Source organism: Entelurus aequoreus, linkage group LG20 (genome assembly GCF_033978785.1).
Source record: "Entelurus aequoreus isolate RoL-2023_Sb linkage group LG20, RoL_Eaeq_v1.1, whole genome shotgun sequence".
NCBI lineage: Eukaryota > Metazoa > Chordata > Actinopteri > Syngnathiformes > Syngnathidae > Entelurus > Entelurus aequoreus.
In genome coordinates this window covers 33,043,865-33,060,801 of record NC_084750.1, presented here as the reverse complement: position 1 = coordinate 33,060,801, position 16,937 = coordinate 33,043,865, and the positions used below count along the sequence as shown (strand labels likewise).

Genomic DNA, 16,937 nt, shown 5'->3' with positions numbered 1-16,937 from the left:
GTAGCTTGAAAATTTGTCCCACGGACCGGGGGGGGGATGAAATAAAAAAAACATTTTTTTTTTTTCATAAAGAAATACAATCATGTGTGCTTAAGAACTGTATCCCTGCAGACTGTATTGATCTATATTAATAGATAATGTATATATTGTGTTTTTTATGTTTATTTAATTTTTAAAAAAAAAACTTTTTTTTTTTTTTTAAATTTCTTGTGCGGCCCGTTACCAATCGGTCTGCGGCCCGGTGGTTGGGGACCACTGCGTTATATGACGCATAAATAACCAACTGAGAAGGTGCCTGGTATGTTAACGTAACATACTATGGTAAGAGTCATTCAAATAACTATAACATGTAGAACATGCTATACGTTTACCAAACAATCTGTCACTCCTAATCGCTGAATCCCATGAAATCTTATACGTCTAGTCTCTTACGTGAATGAGCTACATATTATTATTTGATATTTTACGGTAATGTGTTAATAAATTCACACATAAGTCGCTCCTGGGTATAACTCGCACCCCCCGCCAAACTATGAAAAAAAATGCGACTTTAGTCCGAAAAATACGGTAATTCATTTTCTACCACTTGTCCTTAATAATGTTGACATAATAATAGAATGGAAAATGACACAATATGTTACTGCATACGTCAGCAGCTAAATCAGGAGCCTTTGTTTGCTTACTTACTACTAAAAGACACATTGTTTTGTATGTTCACTATTTTATTTAAGGACAAACTTGCAATAAGAAACATATGTTTAATGTGCCATTTTTTGTTAAAATAAAGCCAATAATGCCATTGTTTGTGGTCCCTTTTATTTAGAAAAGTATCGAAAAGTCCCGAAAAGTATTGAAATACATTAAATATTGGTATCGGGACAACATTACGTTTAACATAGTTTTGGATCAAGTTAAGTGAGCAATGTGGCAAAAATACATGGGCTGATCAGTGTCAGAATCATAAAATAGGACAAAGGAAGAAAAACAAAGCAAGGACTTCTCATAGTTTTCATACAATATCACAGCAACCGCAACAAAGCTCATCAAACAACACCCCAGTGCGCCCCAAAGGAAGTGAAACCATATCTGACTTGGCCGCTGATGAAGCGCAGCTCGGCCTCCTTGCTCGTGGGATACATGTTGAAGGAGTGCCCACGCGGCTGACCTGCTAGCAGTGACCGGCTGCGATTAGTGACAAACACCACCGACTGCAGAGAGGAGGTATACTTTCCAGAGATCTGTATGATGGCTTCACCGTCAAACAACTCCAAGTCCTTGCCAACGCCACTTTGACTACCGACCACAGGCGACCAGATGGGACCGTAGCGGATCTGCAAGCTGATGACATAAACAAAATGTATATAAAATAACCACATCTGTTTTCAAAATGTTCAAATCACTTTGTATCGGCTGGGTAGTCACCCCACGATGTAGTTGTTGTATCTCTCCCATACTCGGACAGCCGTGATACGACCTTCTCCTGTCAGACTGAAGGACTCACCTCCTCCAGAGCCCACCGGCAGGGATAAGGAGAACATCTGAGGATGGACTATGAAGAGAAAGGAGAAAACACAGAAATGTGGAAGAAAATAATACAATATAGGAACAGGCTTTTGGGGGGTAAGCAACGGACAATTAGAAACCTTGATAAGCACTCAATCACCACTGATAGTCACACACACTTGGTTGTGATGAAATTACTCTCTGTATTTGACCCATCCCATTGTTCCACCCCCTGGGAGGTGAGGGGATCAGTGAGCAGCAGCGGTGGCCGCGCTCCGGAATCATTTTGGTGATTTAAGCCCCAATTCCAACCCTTGATGCTGAGTGCCAAGCAGGGAGTTAATGCGTCCCATTTTTATAGTCTTTGGTATGACTCGGCCGGCGGACACTCTCACCACAAGGCCACTGAGCATGTCTTGATAATGCATTCGAAAAAGAAGGAGGTGCCACTCAACCCGCTTTGAGAGGATAAATACTCTGTGTCGTGCACCATCCCCTAGGACAGTGTTTTTCAACCTTTTTAGAGCCAAGGCACATTTTTTGCGTTGAAAAAACCCGGAGGCACACCATCAGCAGAAATCATTAAAAAAACGAAACTCAGTTGACAGTAAAAAGTCGTCGTCGCAATTGTTGGATATGACTTTAAACCATAACCAAGCATGCATCACTATAGCTCTTGTCTCAAAGTAGGTGTACTGTCACCACCTGTCACAGTTAGTAGTTCTGATATTGAGAAATTGTTGTTATCACTGCCATCTGATAAACCTGCTGGGACTGACATGTTAGATGGCAAATTGTTAAGAATTGCGGCATGCCATGTATCAACTCCAATTTGTCATATATTTAATAAATCATTAAGATATGGAGTCTGTCCTGGGGTTTGGAAGGAGGCCAAGGTCATCCCTCTACCCAAGGACAAAAATAAAGATTTTACTTGTAAAAACAGTAGACCAATAAGCATACTTCCTGTTCTTAGTAAATTGATGGAAAAAGTTGTTTTCAAACAAATTCAAGATTACTTTACCCACAACAAACTGATGTCGTGTTCCCAGCATGCTTATAGGCAAGGTCACTCAACATCTACTACTCTAGCTCAGCTGACTGATGACTGGCTGTCACAAATGGATGTCAAGAAGATGGTTGGTACTGTCCTGATTGACTTTAGTGCAGCATTCGATGTCATAGATCACAACATAATGATCTCCAAACTGAGAAAATATGGTTTTAATAGTATATCACTAGGGATGATGTTTGATAAGAAATGATCTAGTTCGAGCCTATTATCGAATCCTCTTATCGAACCGATTCCTTATCGATTCTCTTATCGAGTCCAGATAGGTTGTTGTATATGGAAAAAAACACAATATTTGGTTTAACAAAAGCTCACTTTTATTATATAAGAAAACAATTTAATCTAATAAATAAATAAATATTGACTGTTACCCCTCCCCCCCAAAAAAATTAAAAAAAATTAATAAATATTGACTGTTGTTACCCAAAGTATATTAAGTGGGATTTTTCAGAAAAACAAATATATACAGTAACACAAAAACAACCTGTCTCTGTGATCACTATAGGTGTATAAATAATAATATAGTGTTAAATAAAATCAGTCCCTTGAAAATAATACAGCTCTCCAAAAAGTGCACTTCTGCTGCTATTTGACATAACTGTTTGTTATGATGCTTTGACATTTTTGCACTTTATTTCTTTATTGAAAGAAAATTCTATGAAGAGAAAAGTTGTTTGCAAATGTGGTTACAATGCTAAAAAATGAAAAGTTAAAGCTAAAAAAAGAAATATACTTTATTAAGTTAACATTATTTCTTTATAGGGGGAAAGATGTTATGAGCTAGGGAATATAACAACTACACTACCCAGCATGCAACGGGAGTGACGAGCATGCGCGGTAGCCCCGAAAAGTGTTAAATATCGTCACCCGGCAGCTAAGAATGAGCACGCTGTGAAAGTAAACGTCAGGAACTCAGCCAACACGCTTCGTCTGCATTATTTATAATTAGACAGACAACACATATACAGTGTGATTTTGTTTTGTTTACAAGGAAAGAAAAACAAAAGTTAAAAAAAGGGAGATCATGTCATATATGTTGTATATAAATATGTATGTGCTGCGGTTGCTTTAAGAATGTTGCGACAGCTGCCGTAAAGGAGGTGCGTTGCTAGCCTGGTTGCTATGTTTCCGGTTGATCGTAAAAGTGTTCTTCATGTGTTTGCTCAAATCTCTCAGTAAAGTTATTCATTGGATTATACCTTTTGTTTTGAACTTTATTACACCTTGGAGCGCTTTTTCCCATCCATTTTTTTCCTGCTTTTGCTATCTGCGCCTAATGACTGAGCTACGTGACGTCATTTCTTGTGATTTCACACGGAGCATTTCTGGTCGGGACGGGATTCGTTCCGAGGGATTCGAATAAAGAACCAACTCTTTTTCTTTACTATAGTGGTCTCGATAACGGGTACCGGTTCTCAAAAAGGGATTCTAGTCCGAGGACTCGGTTCTTTTCTTATCGAACAACCGGAAAAACCGGTTTCGAGTATCATCCCTATATATCACTTTCTTGGATGTTGAGCTATCTATCAGGAAGATCACAGAGAGTGTGTTTTAATGGTAGCCTATCTGAACGCAAGTACAATTACTGCGGCGTGCCTCAAGGAAGCTGCTTAGGTCCTTTACTTTTTATTATTTTTACTAATGATCTTCCCTGTGTTACAACAAACACCAATATGGTTATGTATGCAGATGACACAACTCTATACAGTACTGCCTCTACCTTAAATGACCTACAAAATAACTTAAATCAGGACCTGGAGAGAGTGTCACTCTGGGTAAATGATAGTAAACTTGTTGTGAATATTGACAAAACAAAAAGCATTATTTTTGGATCCAGGCATATGCTTGTTGATGACCCACAGCTTCATATTTCAATGTCAGACATACCTATTGAGCAGGTCAAAAAAGCAAAACTGCTTGGTGTGCTATTAAACAGTCAACTGTCATGGTCCGATCATATTGATGGTATTTCAATGAAAATGGGAAGAGGTCTAGCCATGGTCAGGAAGTGCTCCACCTTCTTGACATCCTCAACAATGGCTCAAGTGATACAGTCCTTGGTTTTCTGTCATCTTCATTACTGTCCTATAATATGGTCCGCTACGACTAAGTCTGACCTGAACAAACTGCAACTTGTTCAGAACAGAGCGGCTAGACTGCTACTTAAATGTTCTTTGCGCACTAATATTTCATATATGTATTCACGCCTGTCCTGGTTGTCTGTTGAACAAAATATGCATTGTAGTCTCCTTATGTTCTTTAGAACTATCATTTTAGATCAATCACCAGATTACTTTTACAAACAGTTTTTAAAATCAACTAACACACATATTCATGGCACTAGGAATGCCAGCAATGGCTATTTGACACTTCCTGCTCCCAGGACCAATTTCCTCAAACATACAGTCATGTATAGATGTACATCATTCTGGAATGGGTTGCCATCTCACATTAATCTCTCACAAAGTAAATTGTCATTCAAGACAGCTTTGAAGATACACCTATTACAGCTGCCCACATGACGTGAATTTTTAATACTGGTTTTAACTAGCTTTTTATCTTATGTTGTATTTTTCCATTGTATAATGTCTGGTAATGCATGTATTCTTTGTATTTTAATTTTCTTTGCTCCTATATGGACCCCAGGAAGACTAGCAGTCGCCTTGGCGTCAGCTAATGGGGATCCATTCAATAAACAATAAACATCACGCCGTGACTTATTTGGATTGTTTTGCTGTTTTCCTGTTTGTAGTGTTTTACTTCTTGTCTTGCTCTCCTATTTTGGTGGCTTTTTCTCTTTTTTTGGTATTTTCCTGTAGCAGTTTCATGTCTTCCTTTGAGCGATATTTTCCGCATCTACTTTGTTTTAGCAATCAAGAATATTTCTGTTATTTTTATCCTTCTTTGTGGGGACATTGTTGATTGTCATGTCATGTTCGGATGTACTTTGTGGACGCCGTCTTTGCTCCACAGTAAGTCTTTGCTGTCGTCCAACATTCTGTTTTTGTTTACTTTGTAGCCAGTTCAGTTGTAGTTTCGTTCTTCATAGCCTTCCCTAAGCTTCAATGCCTTTTCTTAGGGGGCACTCACCTTTTGTTTATTTTTGGTTTAAGCATTAGACACCTTTTTACCTTCACACTGCCTCCCGCTCTTTCCGACATCTACAAAGCAATTACCTACCGGCTGCCACCTACTGATATGGAAGAGTATTACACGGTTACTCTGCCGAGCTCTAGACAGCACCTAAACTCAACAACAACACATCATTTCAAAGACATTTATATTTTTGTGGAAAAATGTGGAAAGAATATATAGAAATATATTCCCCCCAAAAATCTAATCAACCACAAATTTAATAAACCCCATGCAGTACCTCTGTGTCCAGTGGTGACGCGTCTTTACGCCACTGCATCAGACGCTTTGCATTGGATTTGGTGATGTATGGCTTAGTTGCAGCTGTTCGGCCATGGAAACCCATTCCATGAAGCTCTCTGCGTACTGTACGTGGGCTAATTGGAAGGTCACATGAAGTTTGGAGCTCTGTAGCAACTGACTGTGCAGAAAGTCTTTGCACTATGCCCTTCAGCATCCGCTGACCCCTCTCTGTCAGTTTATGTGGCCTACCACTTTGTGGCTGAGTTGCTGTTGTTCCCAAACTCTTCCATTTTCTTACAATAAAGCCGACAGTTGACTTTGGAATATTTAGGAGCGAGGAAATTTCACGACTGCGCGACACCATTGATAGTGTAGCACCGCTAAAGCTAAAAAGGGCCCCTAAAAGGCGTACCCCATGGTTTACAGAAGAAACTAAAGCCCATAAATTATCATGTAGAAAGCTGGAACGCAAATGGTGTGCGACTAAACTTGAGGTTTTCCATCAAGCTTGGAGTGATAGTTTAATAACTTATAAACGCATGCTTACCTCAGCTAAAGCTAAATATTACTCAAATCTCATCCACCGCAACAAAAATGATCCTAAATTTTTGTTTAGTACAGTAGCATCGCTAACCCAACAAGGGACTCCTCCCAGTAGCTCCACCCACTCAGCAGATGACTTTATGAATTTCTTTAATAAGAAAATTGAAGTCATTAGAAAAGAGATTAAAGACAACGCATCCCAGCCACAACTGGGTTCTATTAACACAAATACGACTGTATATACGACGGACACTGCCCTCCAAAATAATTTCTCTCTCTTTGATGAAATAACATTGGAGGAATTGTCAAAATGTGTAAATGGGACAAAACAAACAACATGTTTACTTGACCCAATTCCTGGGAAACTTATTAAGGAGCTTTTTGTATTATTAGGTCCATCAGTGTTAAATATTATAAACTTATCACTTTCCTCTGGCACTGTTCCCCTAGCATTCAAAAAAGCGGTTATTCATCCTCTACTCAAAAGACCTAACCTCGATCCTGATCTCTTGTTAAACTACCGGCCGGTGTTCCACCTTCCGTTTATCTCGAAAATCCTCGAAAAAATTGTTGCACAACAGCTAAATGAACACTTAGCGTCTAACAATCTCTGTGAACCTTTTCAATCCGGTTTCAGGGCAAATCACTCTACGGAGACAGCCCTCGCAAAAATGACTAATGATCTATTGCTAACGATGGATTCTGATGCGTCATCTATGTTGCTGCTTCTTGATCTTAGCGCTGCTTTCGATACTGTTGATCATAATATTTTATTAGAGCGTATCAAAACGCGTATTGGGATGTCAGACTTAGCCTTGTCTTGGTTTAACTCTTATCTTACTGACAGGATGCAGTGTGTCTCCCATAACAATGTGACCTCGGACTATGGTAAGGTAACGTGCGGAGTTCCCCAGGGTTCGGTTCTTGGCCCTGCACTCTTTAGTATTTACATGCTGCCGCTAGGTGACATCATACGCAAATACGGTGTTAGCTTTCACTGTTATGCGGATGACACCCAACTCTACATGCCCCTAAGGCTGACCAACACGCTGGATTGTAGTCAGCTGGAGGCGTGTCTGCTCCAATACTATGGAATGCCCTCCCGGTAAAAGTTAGAGATGCTACCTCAGTAGAAGCATTTAAGTCCCATCTTAAAACTCACTTGTATACTCTAGCCTTTAAATAGACTCCCTTTTTAGACCAGTTGATCTGCCGTTTCTTTTATTTTCTTTTTTCCTCTGCTTCCCTCTCCCTTATGGAGGGGGAGTTGCACAGGTCCGGTGGCCACGGATGAAGTGCTGGTTGTCCAGAGTCGGGACCCGGGGTGGACCGCTAGCCTGTGCATCGGTTGGGGACATCTCTACGCTGCTGACCCGTCTCCGCTCGGGATGGTTCCTGCTGGCCCCACTATGGACTGGACTTTCGCTGATGTGTTGGATCCACTGTGGACTGGACTTTCACAATATTATGTCAGACCCACTCGACATCCATTGCTTTCGGTCTCCCCTAGAGGGGGGGGTTTACCCACATATGCTGTCCTCTCCAAGGTTTCTCATAGTCATTCACATTGACGTCCCACTGGGGTGAGTTTTCCTTGCCCGTATGTGGGCTCTGTACCGAGGATGTCGTTGTGGCTTGTACAGCCCTTTGAGACACTTGTGATTTAGGGCTATATAAATAAACATTGATTGATTGATTGATTGACAACTGGATTTGTTGCACAGGTGGCATCCTATGACAGTTCCACGCTGGAAATCACTGAGCTCCTGAGAGCGGCCCATTCTTTCACAAATGTTTGAAGAAACAGTCTCCATACCTAAGTGCTTGATTTTATACACCTGTGGCCGGGCCAAGTGATTAGGACACCTGATTCTCATCATTTGGATGGGTGGCCAAATACATTTGGCTATATATATATATATACATACATACACATATATATATATATATATATATATACACATATATATACACACATATATATATACACATATATATATATATACATATATGCACACACACACACACACACACACACACACACACACACACACACACACACACACACACACACACACACACACACATATATATATATATATATGTGTATATATATACATATATATATATATACACACATACATACATACATACATACATACATACATACATACATACATACATACATACATACATACATACATACATACATACATGTACACATACATACATACTGTACATATATATATATATATATATACACGCATGCGGTTATCGAAAATAATTATCACATTAATCATAAATTAATTAAAATAAATTTGTTTTGACCGCACGTTCACCCAAAAGGCGGCGTGCATTGTTACACGGGCAATGATCAGGCCGCACGCAAGTGCAAAGATGAGTAAGGAGAGTCCCAGCGGTGTACTTGGCGGCCAATTTCGTTTTAAAACGCTCTCCGATGGAACTTTTGATACATTTAAGGTAGTTTGTACATATTGCAGTGAAGAACTTTCTTAACATTGTATAGACTGACCATACGTCTTCTTTTTCCCGGACATGTCCTCTTTTGCGGGGCTGTCCGGGCGGGGTTTCTTAAATGCCTCAAATGTCCGGCATTTTGAATTAGGGTTGCGTGTATTTTCAATGTACGTTCAGGGTTAAGAAGGGGTTAAAAACAAAACAAATTGTGAAGGTCTGCGCACGCAGCAGCGTTCGTGAGGGAGGGGAAGAGACAGAGAGAGCGAGGGAGTGGATTGATTGATTGATTGAAACTTTTATTAGTAGATTGCACAGTACAGTACATCCATCCATCCATTTTCTACCGCTTGTCCCTTTTGGGGTCGATGGTAACACCCGAATAAGTTTTTCAACTTGTTTAAGTCGGGGTCCACGTTAATCAATTCATGGTACAAATATATACATAAAAAAACAACATAAAAAAAACTAAAACAGGGATAGATCTGAAGTTGATGTAGACTCCAGAGATTTAAACGTTAAATATAAAATGTATGTGTGCCCGGCACACCATTATCATAATTTCATGACCCAAGCAAAACACTTTTTACACTTTTATACTGAAATAAATACACCTACAACTTATTAAATAAAAACATAGAAAAAACTACCAGCAGCAGTAAAGTTTAGATCCATGAAGGAAAGAAGAAAGTGAATGAATGTTTTTAACTGAATACATTTACATATGCATACAAATTTGTTTTCTTTTTTTAATTATTTTTTTTAATGAATTAAGTAACATTTATGACAACCTTTTTCCAAAACACAATATAGAATGTGAGATATAACAGGATAATGCATACATTTATCATTTGTTTTCAAAACGCTTGCAAAAAAGTGGGACCCCAAAAACTTACTGTGGGACCCCATTTTTATGACTTGATGGGGACCCCATTTTAAAAATTCCTAGCGCCAACATTGCTGGCAACAGAGGAGAAAAAATGCTTTTTTTAATTAAATAAATTATTTATAAAGCAAGTTCGAGTATCATTGGCAAATTTTTACCTAGTCCCGGCCTCGGCATGCTGCCCGCCTTGGCACGCATATATCTGTCCTCTTTTTGGGATTTCAGAATATGGTCAGCCTAGCATTGTAGCACTTCAAGTTTAAAATTCGTCAAAGCAAAACATTTACACGAGGATGCCGCTAACAAAAATGCTATCACAAACGCTCCAAACAAAGGACGGCAAACAACGCTGGCTGAGTTTTCCCCTCGTCAATTTTGTCAACAAGAGTACGTCAGGTAAGTTAAATACTGCCTTTGCAAAATGGATAGCCACGACATGTCGGCCACTTAACATCGTTGAAGACCAAGGACTGCAAGATGTCACGAATATCGCCACGGGTGACTCCTCGCACAAACTACCTTTGGCATTTTGCTGAAGAATGCACAAGTCAGTTCCTTCACGTTGCTAAGGACTGGAATGTTACAGAGAAGGTCAGTACATTAGGGACAGATAGTGCTCACAACATGGTTGCCTATGCTAGATAGATAGATAGATAAATAGTACTTTATTGATTCTTTCAGGAGAGTTCCCTCAGGAAAAAAACAATTCCAGCAGCAGTGTACAGAGTTGAGATCGCATTTCAAAAGTAAAAAGTAATTAATGGGGATAATGGAAACAAAATAGAAAAATATTACAATAAGAATAAAAATAAAAAGCAGCAATGAGAATAAAAATATAACAGTAAAATAAGAATATAACAAGAGAAACTAGACAGTAGTGACCATGTTATGAAAAAGTATTGCACTGTTATTGTTTTGCATCCCCTGTTATCCGAGTACCCCCCCCCCCCCCTCCCCCCAGAGAGGAGTTGTACAGTCTAATGGCGTGTGGGACAAAAGGAGTTTTTGAGTCTATCAGTCCTGCACTTGGGATGAAGCAGTCTAGCACTGAACAGGCTCATCTGGCTACTGATAACGGTATGCAGAGGGTGACTGGCATCATCCAGGATGCTCACTAGTTTTTCCACAGTCCTCTTCTCTGCCACCGTCACCAGTGAGTCCAGTTTTATTCCGATCGTAGAACCGGCCCGCCTGATCAGTTTCTCCAGTCTGGAGCTGTCCTTCTTAGACAGCTTCATTTTAAACACCATCAAAGCTGTTCCTTTATTCAGAGTTTACCTTACATTATTTTTAATGTGGTGATCCACTGCGATTTTCAGTCAATCAATCAATCAACCAATCAATCAATCAAAGTTTATTTATACAGCCCTTAATCTAATCATTTTACAAACACCAAAAACATCCCCTGATCTGAACCCACATCCGGGCAAGGAAAAACTCCAAAAGCCCAAGATGGGACAAAGAAGAAACCTTGGGAAGGGGACACATATGTGGGGTCCGGCTTCACTGGATGCCAAGTGGATACAGTAATTTAATTATTACATAACTTTTGTACTGCAAATATGTATTTCTTAGTTTGGGTGTTACCTGCTCACAATTTATATTGTCATGTCATGTATTGATTAAAATGTGTTTGGTTGACTTGTAAGTACAAACTCATCCACTAGATGGCAGCAGACCTCAATAGTTCGGGATGCCACGCCTCCATCTCCAAATCAAGCAATAGCCTCCAACTGGCTTAACACGTCTATACACATTGTTTTTATTCACTTTTTGTTAAGTAAACACTTTAAAACCAATCAAATGACTGCCAAAATATGTTAAACAGTTCAAAATATCTAAATCCAAAAAACGTTTTAGCTTTGCCCTTTCAGTACAGTTGTAGTTAGTAGTAGTAAGTATTTTTCTTGTGTTTATTTCCCTGTGTGGCCCTTTACCTCCTTTGTTATTGTTAAAATGTCCTGCACTACAATAGCTCTGAAATACATCACAATTTAGACACATTAATAAATGTATTTCTGCTTCTACCGTCACTTGCATGATTTGCTTGGCTTGGTTATTAAAGTCTGTTCAAATGTATTTCTAAAGTAACCCAATGCTTGTTTGCAGGTACACTGCAAAAAGTCAATGTTCAAAAACAAAGAAAAAAAAATACAAAAATTAGGGGAATTTTACTTGAACTAAGCAAAATTATCTGCCAATAGAACAAGAAAATTTGGCTTGTCAAGACTTTCCAAAACAAGTAAAATTAGCTAACCTCAATGAACCCCAAAATACCTTAAAATAAGTATATTCTCACTAATAACAAGTGCACTTTTCTTGATAGAAAAAAATAATATGAGACCTTTTTCTCAGTATGTTGAAAAATATTCTTAAATTAAGTAAATGCTAGTGACATTATCTTGACATAATGATATGCGCTCCGCATTACATTTCTTGAAACCAGCAAACTTATACTAAAAACGATTTTATTTTTCTCAATGGAAAGGCAACAAGGCAACCGCTTGTTACTCTCGGGGGCTATGAGCCGCTCAGGCAAATCATATTGTCTAAAAAGGCATTTTTCCATCGATAACATGACATGTTAATTTCTGTTTAGTACAGTAGCATTGCTAACCCAACAAATGACTCCTCCCAGTAGCTCCACCCACTCGGCAGATGATTTTATGAATTTCTTTAATAAGAAAATTGAACTCATTAGAAAGGAGATTAAAGACAACGCATCTCAGCTACAACTGGGTTCTATTAACACAAATACGACTGTATATACGACGGACACTGCCCTCCAAAATAGTCTCTCTATTTTTGATGAAATAACATTAGAGGAATTATTACAGCGTGTAAGTGGGATAAAACAAACAACATGTTTACTTGACCCACTTCCTGGGAAACTTATCAAGGAACTGTTTGTATTATTAGGTCCATCAGTGTTAAATATTATAAACTTATCACTTTCCTCCGGCACTGTTCCCCTAGCATTTAAAAAAGCGGTTATTCATCCTAACCTCGATCCTGACCTCATGGTAAACTACCAAACGGTCTCCCACCTTCCGTTTATTTCCAAAATTCTCGAAAAAATTGTTGCACAGCAGCTAAATGAACACTTGAAGTGAAGTGAAGTGAATTCTATTTATATAGCGCTTTTCTCTAGTGACTCAAAGCGCTTTACATAGTGAAACCCCAATATCTAAGTTACATTTAAACCAGTGTGGGTGGCACTGAGAGCAGGTGGGTAAAGTGTCTTGCCCAAGGACACAACGGCAGTGACTAGGATGGCGGAAGCGGGGATCGAACCTGCAACCCTCAGGTTGATGGCACGGCCACTCTACCAACCGAGCTATACCGCCCAAAAAAAATAAATAGAATTCACATCATCGCGCCAAGTGCATGCTCTTTCAGTCAATTATTTATATATATATATATATATATATATATATATATATATATATATATATATATATATATATATATATATATATATATATATATATATATATATATATATATATATATATATATATATATATATATTTACAGCCCGTCCCCTGGCCAATTTTTTTTTTATTGTAATTTTTTAAGAATTTATCTGAATGTGCATGAACTATTTCTGTTCAAAATTTCTTGAAATGTCAAATGTTTAAATATTAACTGTCCATTTACTGTACTGTGCCAACTGTACTACTATAAAAGAGTACATCTTTTCTATTGTTTCATTGAAAATAAAACAGCAAAGTCCATTTGGCTGTCAATTGTGTCAAAGTCATGATTTGTTTTTAATTTCATGCTTGAAATAAGAAATTAATACTTTAAAAAAGTAGTTTTATACTTGTGAGTGTTGATGACACAGCTTTGCAACAGTTGATATTCTAGTTTCAAGCATGTTTTACTCAATATAGGTCATAAAATCTCATCAAGAAGCTGTAATATCTTACTGAGATAATCTAGGAGCAAAACCCTTAAAACAAGTAAAACACTCTAATAAGGCTGAAACGACGCGTCGACATAGTCGACGTCATCGGTTACGTAAATACGTCGACGCCGTTTTTGTGCGTCGACGCGTCGCATATTTACGTCACACTACCGTCATGGCGAAGCGCAAAGCAGACGATCAAAGCAGACGATGCGAGCGTTGCGAGCGAGGGGGGAAAAGCATGCCAAAAGTGGTCAAAAGTGTGGGAGTATTTCAATAAACGGCCTAATAATGTTGTTGTATGCACACTGTGTCGAGCGGAAATGGCCTATCATAGCAGCACAACGGCTATGAACGAACATTTGAAAAGAAAACCATCAACTAGTCAATCGTCCGCGTGAGCATACGTTGTCATCTTTACACAAAAACATGAATGTGTCATTTGTATCTGCTAGGGGTGTAACGGTACGTGTTTTGTATTGAACCGTTTCGGTACGGGGCTTTCGGTTCGGTACGGGGGTGTACCGAACGAGTTTCTAAGCTAAAGCTAAAGTGTTAACAAGCTGCATTTGCTCCGTCTGCCTCTGCCTCAGCACGCAGCATTGTCCCACCCACACAACCATCTGATAGGTACACAGAAAGCATTATCAGCCAATCAGCAGTGCGTATTCAGAGCGCATGTAGTCAGCGCTTCAGCGTGGAGCAGATAGGTGTTTAGCAGGTGAGCATCAGCAGCGGACTCTCCCCAAATGATAATAAACACCTCCCAGTCAACTACTAGTAACATCACTATGAGCCCGTTGACCTTCTAGAAATATAAACTGCAGCTCAGCTCACTCGCAGTCCTGGCTTGCGGTGAAGGCTAATTACCTCTCAGTTCCAGCCACATCGACCCCTTTTGAGCGCCTATTTTCAGCTGCTGGGAATATTGTAAACAAGAAAAGAACCATGCGCAGAGCATGTACACATGCTAACCTTTCTTCATTACAACTGTTAGTCACTCACTGGAATGAGTAGAATTGGTTATTGTGTACTGTGTTGGACTGGATGTTTATTTTGCACATTTTAAAAGCAATACTTAATGTTTACAGTGCTCCAGAATCTTTAGATTGGCACTTTTTTGTATTGGATGTTTATCTTTATTTTTGCACATTTTAGCAAATAAGCAATACTTTCACTTTTGTTGAAATGTTTACACTGTTGTTACAGAATATTTCGTTTTGCACTTTTTTTGTATTGGATGTTTATCTTTATTTTTGCACATTTTAAAGCAAAATAAGCAATACTTTTACTTTTGAAATGCTTATACTATTGCAGAATATTAAGATTTGCACTGGATGTTGACTTTTATATTTGCACATTAAAAAGCAAATACGCTACTTTTAATTTTGTTAAATGTTAAAAGTTTTAAATGTTTACATTGTTACAGAATATTTAGTCATGTTGTTGTCAATGTTGACTGAGTGGCCATACTTCTTTTTTTTTTGTAAATAAAAGCCATGCCTTTTGAAAAAACGGGCCTACATTTATTTTTTCATCTTCATTTTGAATAAAAAAAAAATCGGTAAAAGGAAAAATAATCTATAGATTAATCGAAAAAAAAATCTATAGATTAACCGATTAATCGAAAAAAATAATCTGTAGATTAATCAATAGAAAAATAATCGTTAGCTGCAGCCTTACACTCTAACATTAAATCTGCTTAGTGAGAAGAATGATCTTATCAGACTGAAAATAAACAAATATCACCCTTATTTGAGATATTTCATCTTACTTAGATTTCAGTTTTTGCAGTGTACATAGGAAAAATGTCAGTCACTTGTGGAAATACCGAATACAATGTCTGACTTACCATCGGAAAAGGTGCAGAATATGAGCAGAGTGACAACCACAATCACATGCATTCTGTTAAAACAATAAAATGAAATCTAGTCAAAACTAGTTGTTTTATTTTTGGACTATGTAAATTGTGAGGTAAATTCTCACCTGTCTTTTTCATTGGATGACAACACCACTAAAAAAAAATACCTGGCAAAGAATCAGAACACAATTTTACTCAACATAATCATTTTAATTGTTAGATATGTTGCATTATTTTTTGACAGGCAAGCTACTTGAGTATACTAAGTAGAAAAAAAAAAGTAAACAAAGCTGATACTTACCAGTTTAACGTGTGCTTTGGTGCTGGGATCTAAAGATCAGTGAGCCTCCGTCTTTTATCCCTTGGTTGAGCAGGTTATGACGATCTGTCATGCATTCCTCAGTCTATTGTTTAGTAGCGATAAGGTCGCAGTCAAGGAAATATTTGGAGAAAAAAAACAACCTCAGATGGCTGCTGCTGTACAAAAAGTATTACAAAGTAATAACACCAATTATGATTATTGTGGATCACAACAAATTACATATTCCATTTTCAACCATCCTATATCTTATAGATTCATAACTTAGTGAGCAACTAAACTAAAAACACATCAACTCAAAAGAAGCATTTAGGAACAATAAATAAAATCAACTATCTTCCCAAGAAAGCTTGGTATTTATGAACTATAATGTTTTCTTGTTGACATTTGCAATACTCACTCTGTTATTATTACACTATCGTCACAGTAAACATACACCCAAAATATTATAGACTAAGACAATTATGCTATACTTTGATCGACAATGTCCTAATGCAGGGGTGTCCAAAGTGTGGCCCGGGGGCCATTTGCGGCCCGCAGCTAATTGTTTACCGGCCCGCCACACATTCTGGAAATGCTATTGCAAAAATCAAAAAGAACATTTAAAAAAGTGGAATGAGGTGAAATCTAACTAGAAAAAGTTGCAATGTTGACACAAAGCTACCATGCAGGCTTTTTTTTTCTTCTTTTGTCTATCTTTCTTTTTTCTTTTTTTGCCATTGCTCCAAAAAAATCAAAAAAATCATTGTTATAATGAATTATTGACCTATTCAAGGCTCCAATTATTTCAAGTATTTCACTTTAAAATGTTTTATGTGGGAAATATTGCATATATTGTGTGGTTGCCATACAAAAACATCAACATTTTATTTGACAAAAGAGCATAAAACAAACAAAATAATAGTTCCAACGTAAAATCGACAGATATATCTGAAGTTGAGCTCGTAACTTAAGTGTTGAAATTTAAAAAAACAAACTAATAAAAATGTATCA

The 16,937-nt window shown here is 38.0% G+C and overlaps 1 protein-coding gene across 1 annotated transcript; it reads right to left on the bottom strand.

Annotated features, from left to right (window-relative positions):
• Nucleotides 1-544: 544 nt before the first annotated feature.
• On the bottom strand, nucleotides 545-16,029 carry LOC133635677 (zymogen granule membrane protein 16-like). The gene is made up of 5 exons (XM_062028915.1): nucleotides 15,927-16,029; nucleotides 15,751-15,792; nucleotides 15,617-15,669; nucleotides 1,423-1,549; nucleotides 545-1,338 (listed from the first exon to the last, which is right to left on the bottom strand). Exons 3-5 carry the CDS (start codon nucleotides 15,666-15,668, stop codon nucleotides 1,044-1,046), a joined length of 474 nt encoding a protein of 157 aa, XP_061884899.1. The 5' UTR covers nucleotide 15,669; nucleotides 15,751-15,792; nucleotides 15,927-16,029; the 3' UTR covers nucleotides 545-1,043.
• Between the last annotated feature and the right edge of the window lie 908 nt (nucleotides 16,030-16,937).

Bases quoted from the DNA above. Each gene is read 5' to 3' on its own strand.
- LOC133635677 (XM_062028915.1), bottom strand. From the start codon at position 15,668: ATGCATGTGATTGTGGTTGTCACTCTGCTCATATTCTGCACCTTTTCC. The intron at 1,550-15,616 runs GTAAGTCAGACA...TTCTCTTCATAG, and splicing joins ATTCTGCACCTTTTCCGATG to TCCATCCTCAGATGTTCTCC. The intron at 1,339-1,422 runs GTGACTACCCAG...TTATGTCATCAG, and splicing joins TACAACAACTACATCGTGGG to CTTGCAGATCCGCTACGGTC.